The sequence below is a fragment of the Glycine soja genome, chromosome 12, assembly GCF_004193775.1.
Source record: "Glycine soja cultivar W05 chromosome 12, ASM419377v2, whole genome shotgun sequence".
NCBI lineage: Eukaryota > Viridiplantae > Streptophyta > Magnoliopsida > Fabales > Fabaceae > Glycine > Glycine soja.
In genome coordinates, this window is record NC_041013.1 from 5,165,690 (window position 1) to 5,178,205 (window position 12,516).

General features: G+C 32.5%; 2 protein-coding genes and 1 pseudogene across 2 annotated transcripts; 2 read left to right on the top strand and 1 right to left on the bottom strand.

The window, feature by feature from the left end:
* Positions 1–1,892: 1,892 nt before the first annotated feature.
* On the top strand, positions 1,893–3,082 carry LOC114379871 (fasciclin-like arabinogalactan protein 12). Its single transcript, XM_028338663.1, has one exon. The coding sequence runs from the start codon at positions 1,986–1,988 to the stop codon at positions 2,865–2,867; it is 882 nt and encodes a 293-aa protein (XP_028194464.1). The 5' UTR covers positions 1,893–1,985; the 3' UTR covers positions 2,868–3,082.
* Positions 3,083–5,119: 2,037 nt separating this feature from the next.
* Positions 5,120–6,748, top strand: LOC114380302 (annotated as a pseudogene).
* A 2,953-nt stretch (positions 6,749–9,701) lies between these two features.
* LOC114379870 (zinc finger protein BALDIBIS-like) lies at positions 9,702–12,516 on the bottom strand. The gene is made up of 3 exons (XM_028338662.1): positions 11,872–12,516; positions 11,269–11,668; positions 9,702–10,976 (listed from the first exon to the last, which is right to left on the bottom strand). The coding sequence occupies exons 1-3, from the start codon at positions 12,014–12,016 to the stop codon at positions 9,896–9,898; spliced, it is 1,626 nt and encodes a 541-aa protein (XP_028194463.1). The 5' UTR covers positions 12,017–12,516; the 3' UTR covers positions 9,702–9,895.

The following is a 12,516-nucleotide window of genomic DNA, read 5'->3' on the forward strand; positions in this document are numbered from 1 at the left end:
GAAAGAAAAGATAAAGGAAATTATATTGTTTTTATCATCATTTCATAGACTAACATATATTATGTTAAATATAATTTAAAAATTAAAATATAATAAACAAATTAAAGAATCACACCCAAGAAGCTTAAAATCCCAAAAACTATTACAATAATTTAAAAATTTTAATATTCTCAAGTAGTCAAATGAGTAGTATAAATGAAACTTCAACTAAATCTAAAATAATTTAAAATAAATTAAAAAAATAAAATAGATTTTCTACAATCAACTGAGAGTTGAAATTCTAATTTTGTAGAAGTGACCAAATGAAATCGTAAGAACTGAAAAAAGAAGAGATAATCTCACTCTTAGTTACTAAGTTTGATAATTTTTAAAATTATATATATATATATAACAATAATAATAATTTAATACAAATTAATAGGTTAAGGGGACGAGTTGATAGGTTCAGGTAGTAAAATCTGTGATTCAACCCAAAATTTAGCAGTTTTAAATGGGTTGGATTGGATTTAATCCAATCACAAAAAATACTTAATCTAAACTATTTAGGTTAATTTTGGTTTGTGGATAATCCATACTCATGAGTACCCCTAGTTCTTAGGCTACTACCAAGGAGTATACTTAAATTGGTTAAGCAAGATATATGAGTTATTATAAACATAATTTATTTATTAAAAATAAATACTTGTTAATTTTAAAGTAATATTGTCTAATTTTTTCAATTTTTTTAGGAGATTATAAGCTTTGATGGGACTTTTTTTTATTTTTGTAAATGGTGCAATTGACTGTCTTAATGATTCAAGTAGTGAAAGTTTTAATATTTTTTTAAAAAATAATGTAAGTTGTAATTGTAAATAACTACTAGTTATGGAAGAGAATATTCACGCAGACAAAAAAAGTTATGGAAGAGAATGGTGAATTTATAGCTGAAAAAACGAAAATATATTTAAACATATTAATACTTATTTTACCGAAAGCTACTGTGTGTATTTTTGTGTATCCAATTTGCTGGGAAATAATAGTTTATACAAAGTCGCATCAGAAATACGAAGTTATATTTAAAAGTCAAACTTATTTACTTTTTAAAATACGCTAGTCGTATCGAGGAAATATGACTTGTGTAATATATTAAAGAATATGTAAATTATATTCATTACAAGCGACGCACTTAAATAATATTTAAAAAAATTAATTCACATTTTATAAGTATAACTTCATTTTGGCAAGTGACATTTTCTAGCTACAACTTACATTATTTTAGAATTTTTTTAAACTTATATTATCAATAATTTTTTTTTCTTTATTCTTCTATTAGAGAAAAAAAAATCTTGAGGAATAAATAAAATCTTACTAATAATTATTTTCAGTAAAAATTAAACTTAAATATTAAACTATTCAACTCTAATTTTTACATATTAATCCGTTGTGATTGATTATATGATAATAAATTATATAAAATAAAAAGAAACACCGGTGAGATTAAAAAAGTCCTCCTCAGAGTGGTTTACTCCCCCATTCATATAGCTCATTTACTCACAATTTCCCGAAAACATTATGAATCCTGATCATGATCATGAGTAAATATAAATGCTCTATACAAAAGCAGTTTTCACACATTGTTAGCCTTCCCATCTCACAAAAAATATAAAGAGAGAGAAAAAAAAAATCAACCAGGTGAAGCATCTGAACTGAAGTAACCCTTTAGCAGAGTTTTGTTTGTAACTTACAACCTTATATCTTCTTTGATGCAACACCTCAATTTCCTATGCCACCTATTAACTCATTGTATGATCACAAATTACAATTTATTATAGTTTTAAAACAAAGCCTATCACCTACCTTTCGTTGTCTTCCACTCCCATATTTACTCCATAAAACCCATCTCCACCATAACAACAAATGCATCAAGTCCTCATTGCCAATACAAATTAAACCATTTGGATTCATATCCAAAAGCATCACAACCTTTTTTTAACAAAACAAAAACCATGTTGAAGAAGCAATCTGTCTTGTCCTTCTCACTAGTAATGCTAATTTCATTTATGTATTCGACAACCACCTTAGCCCAATTATCACCAGCTTCAGCCCCTCTCAAACCGCCCCAACCTGCTCCTACCATACCAGCTGCGGCTCCTCAACAACCATTGGTTCCCTCATTGCCACAGTCACCAAGTGATTCCACTCCTGAAAGTACTCCAGCACTTGACATTGTTGGAATCCTGAGGAAGGCAAAGTCATTCAACATCCTAATCCGTCTCATGAAAACCACCCAATTGATCAACCAACTCAATGCACAGCTCCTCACTACTAAATCAGGTGGCATTACCATTCTTGCACCTGATGACAGTGCCTTCTCAGAACTCAAAGCAGGGTTTCTCAACTCTCTTTCTGATGGGCAAAAGCTCGAGCTCTTACAGTTCCATGTTCTTTCAGACTATGTCTCTAGCTCCAACTTTGATACACTGACGAACCCTGTTAGAACACTAGCAGGGGCTAAACCTGGAAAGGTGGAACTGAATGTGATAAGTTACGGAGGGAGTGTGAACATCTCAACGGGTGAGGTTAACACCACCATCACTGGCATTATATATACCGATAAGCATCTTGCTATTTATAAGGTGGGGAAAGTGCTTCTTCCTATGGACTTCTTTGCAGTTACCAAGGCACCTGCAAAATCACCCTCTTTGGCTCCAGAACCTTCAAGTGACACCGCAAAGGCACCTAAAGCTGATAAGGACGAGTCATCATCTTCAGATTCATCACAGGTTAATCCCACTGAACAGAACTCTGGCACCGAGAAGATCGCTGTGTACGGAATGTGGATGTCACTTGGACTTGGAGCACTTCTCATGAGTGTGATGACAACATAAACCAGAACCAGGAAAATATCATATCTGAATTTTCCACCGTTTAGCTAGTTGCTGCACCATATGCTATATATATTAATACCGAGAGTGTTACGATGAGTTATGTAATTGTGAGAAAGAAGTGACGAATTTGTTGAATACTGGATCACGGGATCTATTGTTGTATCTATGAAATTATTCTAAAACAAGACTATTATGCTATGGTCGCTTCTGTTATATATTGTCTTCCACGAAAAATCACCCTCTTTGCCTCCAGAACCTTCAGCAAAGGCTCCTAAAGCGGATAAGGAGAATTCACTGTGCCCAGATTCCTCAGAATCATCTCAGATTAATTCTACAAATGAGAATTCTGGCACTGTGAAAATCTATGCGCATGGCAAGTGGGTGTCCCTTGTTCTTGGACTAGTTCTCATGACCGTATTCTTATCATAAACCAGAAAAGAATCCAAGCTATTACATATCATACAGCTAATACTGGAGATTGCCTATATATGATTGCGAGAAAGGAGTGAGTACTACTTTGTTGAATGATCAGAGTGGATTAGTTTAGAGGATTTGAGATTTGTATCCCTTAATGAATTTATTCTGAGATATGTTATGACAGCTTCTATGTTTTTTTGATGCACACTTCAGTGGATCAATATTTTGCAAGTCACATTTTATCATGTAGTTCAATCATAAAATATTACGTAGATTATACAATCATATCGATCAATAAAATTTGATTTTTTTTTTTCCGTTTCAAAAATCTGGGACCTTATAACAAATTTCATATTTTTATTTTTAATTTAATATTTCATTAAAAGACAACTTTATCTCTTATCTTCTTAATTCAATCCCTAATTTTCTAACTTTGAATGTTAGCCTTCGTGAGTCCATGATATTTAAGACGTCATCAGTAATTTATTCACTGCTATTAGCTTCCTGTTCACAGCTTGCAGCCGTGACGCTTCTCTCTGCACATGCAACAACCAACAAAACAAAACACCATAATTAGCCCCTCCAATAATGAACTGCAAAAAATTAAGGCCTTAAATAAATAATAAAACAAGACCAAGAGGAAGAAGAAGAGAGAAACAAGAAAAACACGAACTTTGATTTTCTTTTCCGGAACGTGGGTCGTGGAAGATGAAAAATTTACACCAGTCTTTTTAAATCTTCGTAAAAAAAATAAAAAATAGAAAATAAAAAAACCTTGGTTTAAAGGAAAAGGAGGCAAGAAACATAAAGCGAAGATAAAAAAAAAAAAAGGGGCAGATTTACACCAATCAAACAACCCTTTTTGATCAAATGAATAAAATCAAATTACTTTCGAGTTTCAACATCACATATATGCATACATATAATGAATGTTGAAAGTTAAGCATATATGTACTCTTTACTATTTATCGGATGTTTTATTTCCTTTTTTTTCCTATTATTCTGTTAGGGATTAAATGATCGGGAGAGAGTAACTTATAAATAAGATTTAAAAAAGATATGCATGCATTAGTTTTAGGAGTTAGACGCTGGGAGAAGATAACTTATAATAAAACAAGAAAAAAAGATACCATAATAAAATCATTGTTAGACATAGAGTATTACATTATACCCATGTGTCAAAGCAAACATCTAGAATTAGAATTAGAACTTCATGCATTTATCTATTGAGTCTTTTGCAAAGGCGTTTGAGAGATATATATGTAAAATAGGCTTGTCATCGTAAGGCAAGTAAATGAATAGATGTGGATATGATAGAATCATCTGAATTGATAAAAAAAATCATAAAATCATACATCCTAACCAAATAGGGCATGCTAGGTCCCAACATTATCTTATCTTGAATTTATCTTTTTTATCTTAATCTTTTATCTTTCTCATTTTTCACTTTTCTTATCTTATCCTTTTTCTTTATCTTTTAATTTTATCTTTAAATCTTTTATCTTTTTTACCTTATCTTCTATATTTTTTTATTTGTTATTTTAAATTTATTATTTCTTAAATTGGGTTTTCATTAATCTAAGTACAAACAAAATTCTGATGGATCCGATACTCTGACTTTTGAGTACTTTATTACTTGTGACAAATTTGGTACACTTGCCAATATGAACTGAGAATTGGAGGTTAGTGTCATTTTCTGTATAAATCATTAGTTATTTGAATGTCATACTCAAAATATGATCTCATTGGTAATGTATCTCCTTTGACATTCAACTCTATTTTTATTTTTCTTGTAACCTTTTGCGTTCTATAAAACTGTAGGTTTGTTTCATTTGGTGATGTTGTGCCTCACAGACCAGTGGAAGATCTTGCATTTGCTGTGGCACGCTTTTACCAGCGAGGTGGAACTTTTCAAAATTACTATATGTTCATGCAACCTTACATGATGTTTAAGGCTTTAACTTTAAGCTACTCAAGATAGGAAACGAGATGATGCCACAACTTTTTTGGTTGGTTGCTTGGAAACAGTACCATGGAGGGACTAATTTTGGCCGAACTACTGGTGGACCTTTCATTTCTACTAGTTATGATTTTGATACACCAATTGATGAGTATGGTATGCAGTCTTTCAATCTTCATATTTCATATTTATTGCCAATTCTGTAAAATTACAAAAAGTAGTCAACCTTGCTTCCATATGCAGTCAAAAAGAAAAATAAACAGTATTTAAACTTGACATCATATTCTCATTTTATATGTAGATGACAATAATTAGAGTGAAAATTTTGAGTATGCTATTTTAAAAGTATCTGAACTGCATGATGCAGGAATTATTAGACAGCCTAAGTGGGACCACCTTAAAAATGTGCATAAGGCAATAAAACTTTGTGAAAAAGCGCTGATAGCTACTGGTCCAACAATTACATATCTTGGACCAAATATAGAGGTAATAAGTGGTAGTTTTAAATTTAGGCGGCCACAATTTTCTGGATTATCTTAGTGGCCTAAATGTCTCTATTTTATTATTTTTAAAGTTTCTGTCTCAAGAAATGCTTTGAAAAATGTGGAGGTCCACTGGATCTTTGTCAATTTGTCATAGTTTTCTATGTTTCTTGTCTCCTTCCCAATTTTATGTTGCTTTACATTGATTGTGGAAAAATACTGTTGTCTGATGGTGCTAGTTTTTCTTTTCTGCGTTAATACTTGTTTTACATGCTTTATGAAGATTTAGTCTCTTCTTTGAACATAATGTAGGCTGTTTAGTGAACCATCCGTAAGCTTAAATGTTGGGTAAAGAAGCGTGAGTGTCAAACTCCTTAACATTTAGAATCAATTATCCCAAAGGCTTAAACAGTTCAATGATATGAATGGTTTAATACTTTAATTACATCTCTTAACATTTACTATTCAAACTTAGGCTGCAGTTTACAACATAGGAGCTGTAAGTGCTGCCTTCCTTGCCAACATTGCCAAAACTGATGCAAAAGTAAGCTTCAATGGAAATTCATATCACTTGCCCGCATGTGGTCTGTGAGCACCTTACCAGACTGCAAGAGTGTAGTGCTTAATACCGCAAAGGTTTGCCTTATCAACTTCGCGATCAAAATAGATGATGCAATCGAATGAAGTTCCTTTCGGAATGCATAATGTGATTAATCTATCTATAGTCTATAGTTTAGATCTTTTCTTTCATTTTCTAGTACAAGAAGTGGCATATCCTATAGTTATTTATGATATGACAGATTAACTCTGCATCTATGATTTCAAGCTTCACAACTGAATCTTTAAAAGAAGAGGTTGGCTCTTTGGATGATTCTGGCTCGGGATGGAGTTGGATTAGTGAACCTATCGGTATTTCAAAGGCTCATTCATTCTCAAAATTTTGGCTACTGGAGCAAATAAATACAACTGCAGATATAAGTGATTACTTGTGGTATTCCTCAAGGTATATAGTATACCTTTAAGGTTGAGAAAGCTTTCTTCTGACTCATAAGATGGTCACTAAATTAGAAAAAATTGGTACAGAAAAACTAAATTAAATTAATTTATATTGTTTAATTCCATTTTTCTATTAAAATCAAATTTATTCAAAAGCATTTCCACTGTGATTTTCATTCATAAATCCAATTTTTGTATTCCATTGTAAAAAAGATTGAATGAAATAAAAGTAATAATAATAATAATAATAATAATAATAATTTGTTCTATAGATTTATTGTTTTCGAAATAAGAGGCAAAATAGCTTTGTTTCATTTATTTGTTTTGTGTTCACGTATCTTCTTGTCTTATTCTGTTTATTTAACTATTCATTCGATCATTACGTAAGGGACACAAAATTTTAATATTTGAAGGGAGTGAAACGGATTAATTCCTTTTTAGTATCTTCATATATTCCTATTTATCATTGAACTGTGTGTGTGTTTTTTAAGACATTTTACCCGAAACTATTATGACACACACAAATGAAATCTATAATACTTTTTACGCGAAACTAGTATCAATTATATGCTGACGCAAAGTGTGTAAAGCCATTCACAAGTTATATTTAATGTAATTCTTCAATTCATATTAGTAATATATTAAAACTAAACTTTTTTACAAAATTATTCTTCATTAAAATCACTTCCACATGTTGCAACCACTCATGAATCATGCACATGTGATTTTTTTACAGATAAATTATATATAGTCTTTCTTATTTCACGGTGGAAAGAGCATTTCACGCCCTGCACAGTTAAAAGGCCACTGAAAAGGAAAGAAAAACTAGGTCACAGCCACCAGGTAAATGGTAGGACAATGGAAAGTTTTATCAACGTTACACGTCAGAGAAAAAGTCTAGCTAGCTTGGTAAAAGAGAAGATAAAGATAGGGTCACTGCTTCATCCATCAATTCAGGTTTGGAGTGTTCACTAATTCGAATACATCCAATATTTTGAAGAGAAAAATTATTTTTATTTTATTAATTTACTATTTAAGCAGTATAATTTAAATTTTTCATTTAATTCAATCTAATTTAAAATAATTTAGATTGAATTGATTTTTAATTTTAATCCTACTTATACTAAATAAAAAGGAAGATATGCAATAAAAATAATTTAAAATATCAAATATTTTATTTATATGTCATTATATAATTAACCATAAAATATTTATATATCTTAACTCAAATAATTAGTATAAGTATCTTTATTTAAATATATTTTTCAAAAATAGATATAAGTTTCTAATAATTTTATAAATATTTAAGAAATAAAAAATAAATAATATTATAAATTTATGAATAAAAATATATATATATATACATAAATTCGATTTGAATCAATTTTTAAAATTAAATTTAAAATCTGATTCAATCTAATAAAAAAATTGATTTTTCAAAATTTAGATCGTTTGATTTTTTATTTATTCAGTTTTTCAATTTTTTTATCAATTTTTTGGACTGCATCAGTTTATTACCTCTTATCGACATGCATGGCCATGGAGGGAAGAGTAATTAAGTAGGGACCTATCCATAACGGAGAATCAAATCACCCATTGAGTTTTGAATTGATCTCATAGATTTATATATCTATTACTTTTGTCCCTTCTCACATGCATCGGCCCCACCTAACTCACGAGACCCCTCTTTGATATCACACGTGAATTCTCCCTCCACGTTTCACTGTGCATGACACCTACTCATCCACTTGATCACTTGCTTAATTTTTTAATAACAATTCTAAATTCTCCGATTTCGTCCTCTCATGGTTGTTAAACTCACGATTCTAAGTAGAATCGTAAAGGTTCCGTAAACTCGACTCGTAGAATCAAATCGTAAACTCATAAGAGTTTACTCAAAAAGTAGTAACAAAATCCACTACCCATCCTTGATGAAGCCAAAATTTCAATTAACAGATAATTTGTCTATATTCGGGGGGACCACCTTAGAGTTGTCAAAATTCAACACTAAACATCGTTTCAAACTTTCAATTAACAGAGATTTCAATTAACAGATACTCCCTTAATTTACAAAAAGAACCCAAAACTCAACACTATAATGAAGCTAACAATAGCCTTGCCAGAATTTCAATTAACAGATACTTCCTTAATAAACATCGTTTCAAACTTTCTATTAACAGAGATGAATTAACAAAGAAGCTTTGAGAAAGAAAACACCTTAGTGTCATGGAGCAAAGCTTGGAGCTAGGTCAGGAAATGAGGGCTTTCGACGAGTGAAGGCTTTCAAGTTTCAAACAATGATGAGGACCACCATGACGCGATTAGCTCAACAGTCCAGCACGACAGCGATGACGACAACCACCACGACGCGAGTAGCTCAATGAGAGTCATTTTAGGGGGTTAGTAGCTTGAACAAGGTAGAGTAAGTGAGTAGAGAGAGTTGTGAGTGTCAATTTTTTCAGGGTTGTTGTATGACGCCGTTTCAGATTTTCATAAACTCGTGGACTCGGAGCAGACTCGCGAGTCTACCCAAACTCGTCCGAGTCTACACAAAATCGGACGAGTCTACTCTGATTTCGATTCTACTTCCGATTTAACTCGCCAACCCTCAGTAGAATCGTAAAATCGTAAGATTTTACGATTTAAATCGAGAGTTTAACAACTATGCATCCTCTTATAAATTCACTAATTATTTTATGGCAAATGTTAATTACCACTATTAACACATTAATTAAGAAACTAAAAAAATTATTAAAATACATAAAATTATATTAATTATGACCTTTTTATATTTTTCTATTATTTTTATATTAAATATATTTTTTAAATTTTTTAATCAATATTGTAAAAGCACTAATTAATAATAGCTATTGTATTTTATGATAAGTAATAAATGTGTTTTATATTTTTAAGACATTAAAATATATGTATGTTTTATTCAATACTTATTAAAAAATAATAAAAAGATTTATAATAGAGTTGAGTAGAAAGATATATATCTTACTCTTACTCGAGTTTAATATATTGTTCAGTTTATAAGAGTAGCTACTAGATACTACTAGCTAGCTATATATATCACTATGACACAACTTCACTAGTTTCTTTAGCTCTATGTTACGTTTCATTAAATTGGAAAGTATGAAATTAAGTTGAAACTGAAACTATAGCTAACGCTAGCAGTAGTGTCCACCGTACTGGCTCTGCAGGTTCATGACTGAGGCTGAGGCTGACCCCATTGCATTAAATTCAACAAGGTCTTGTTGAAAAAAAGGTCTTCTTATAGGGTCAAGATTATTATTATTATCTCCAACACCCAAGAAGTCTCTTGTTAAACCAAGTTGATTTTTGTTATTTGAGCATAGTGAGTTTCCCACAATTGATTCTTGTTGTGTCTCTTCATCCACCGGCATCACCATGTGCTCCAAACCCTTATTGGTGCCATTCACAACCCCAAACGAGTCATTTAATAAATACCCATCACCACCACCTCCAAGGTTGTTGTTGCACCCAGCTTCCACACTCACCAACTCGTTCAGCTTCTGAACCTCAAGGTTGGTGTTGTTGTTGTTGTTGTTGTTTCTGTTGGTGGTACCCACGATGGAGCCAAATACGTTGTCGCTGATCCTTGTAGAACCCATTTGAACCGCTTTCTGCAACAGTGTGGTGGCTGACATGTAGTGATGATGAGGTGGGTTCTGAATACTATTACTCAAGTACAAGTTATTAGAAGAGGCTCCGCTATGCGACAAGTGTTGTTTGTTTTCTTCTTGTTCTTGCTTCAGTCCATGTGGTGGTAGCACAGACAAGTTGGCATTGCCACCTCCAAATGATGCTTCTGGGTAACGGTAATTCACAAACTGTGTCTGTGGCCCAAACATGTCCATTGTTTGTACTAGATCATGAGGCACAGAGTTTGTTCCTGAAGTGAAAGCACTCGGTTCGGTTGAGAAGTTGTCAAGAGTGTGGTGAAGTACTTGAGGATTATTGACTTGGTGGTGATCTAGCCATAGTGGTAGCCTTAGCTTTTGTTGATAATGATGATTCGCCAATAATGCTTCTGATGAGCCACCACCGAATTGATCTGATGAGTGAAACCCTGAAAAAATCTGAGGGATTCTCGAAGCTTGAGCATTGGTCAAATGATGATGGTGATCACTTCTCAAGTTGCTTAAAGCTGCTGGAATTGTTGTTACCCTCGCACTTTCTTCAGCCAAAGCGTCACAAAAAGCTCTATGCGTTATGAAGCTGTCCTTCCTGATTTGTTAGAACATGTAGATATACACACACATCAATTAAGAACCCTCGTTTATTATTCCAAACAAATATTCTCTCTCAGTTACTACTACTACTCATTTCATATGTGACATTAGTTTCTTTAAATTCCTTCATTAATTATCTGGCATGCACTAGATTTAATGAATTAACCGAATATTTAATTGCATATGTAATTACTAAGATGATGAGACATTAATTAAAGGAATTGTAGGAGTATTAATTAAATTATTAGTACTATATTGTATTTATGTGGAAATGCTAATTAATTAACCTGGAGAAAAGTGTGCCACAGTCACATTTGTACTCTCTAGTCCCACAAATCTTGCTATGGGCCTTCCAATCGGATTGAACAGCGTATTTCTTGGAGCACTTGTCACACTTCCACTTCTTCTCGCCATGCTTTCGGCTATAGTGCTTCTTTATCCCTGTCAAGTCCCCCAAGGCTCTTGAGGGGTCATGGTACACGCAACTCTTCTCAGGGCACACGTACACCTTCTTCCTTACTTGATCATTGTTCGTTCTCTTCTTCAGTTTCCATGGAAGGTTGTGTCCACGTCTATGCAGCTGCAAATTCTGGTCTCTCTGAAAACCCTTGTTGCAAACTTCACATAAGAAACGGTTGGTGGCCATTAGGGACTTAGGTGAAAGAGCCACCACTTCTGCATCTGGATCTGCTTGTAATATAATATAATATATATATATATATATATATATATATATATATATATATATATATATAATCCATGTTAGTGATATTATTTATATATAATTAAATTAACTAGCAATTAATCAATCAAAAAGATTTTTTTCTTAATGAATAAAAGAGATTAATTGAGAGAGATATATAAGAAGTGGGTTAATAATAATCACTTGCCTGGTGTTCCGGGTAGACTTCTCCTTCTCTTAGCTGGATTTGAATTAGGGTTTGGGCTTGGGGGTTGAACATGAACATGATGAACCAAGGAGGTGGCTCTAATGGTGGAGTTGGGAGGAACAGAAAAGGTTTCTTCAGACATCATTTTTGAAGAGAAAAAAAAATCGTGTGTCCTAAACTAGCTACCTGGGGCAAATTCCAAAACCAATAGTAGTTTTGAGGAAGCAGGTACTGCCAAAACAAATATATATAAAACCAAAAAGCAGCATGTTAGAAGCTAGCCTCTATAACCGGTGCTTGTGCTGGGAAAAGAGATGATAATATAATATCTAGGTAGATATTATTGAAAGCAAGACTACATAGATAGATGGATAGTCATTTTCTTCATTCCATTGATTTTCTGATCATTTGAGACATGGAAAAAGAAAAAGAATGTGTGTCTGGGGAAGAAATTGAAATTGGTTTAGCTGGTGAATCGCGCGGAAAGCAAAGTCATAGTTGAGAGAGTTAAATGAAGAGAGAAGGGAATAATAATTTATCAAAAAAAATATCGATAGATCTCTTCCATTCTCTCCTTATCTAACACGGCTGCTCTGATGAGGGTCAGTCAGCCATAGACTTTGCGGACCACTTTCTCTCTCTCTT

What these genes read in the sequence shown, in the direction of transcription:
- LOC114379871 (XM_028338663.1), top strand. Translation starts at nt 1,986, where the DNA reads ATGTTGAAGAAGCAATCTGTCTTGTCCTTCTCACTAGTAATGCTAATT.
- LOC114379870 (XM_028338662.1), bottom strand. Translation starts at nt 12,016, where the DNA reads ATGATGTCTGAAGAAACCTTTTCTGTTCCTCCCAACTCCACCATTAGA. An exon ending in AAGTCTACCCGGAACACCAG is followed by an intron (nt 11,669 to 11,871) that starts GCAAGTGATTAT and finishes TATTACAAGCAG; the next exon opens with ATCCAGATGCAGAAGTGGTG. An exon ending in TGTGGCACACTTTTCTCCAG is followed by an intron (nt 10,977 to 11,268) that starts GTTAATTAATTA and finishes CTAACAAATCAG; the next exon opens with GAAGGACAGCTTCATAACGC.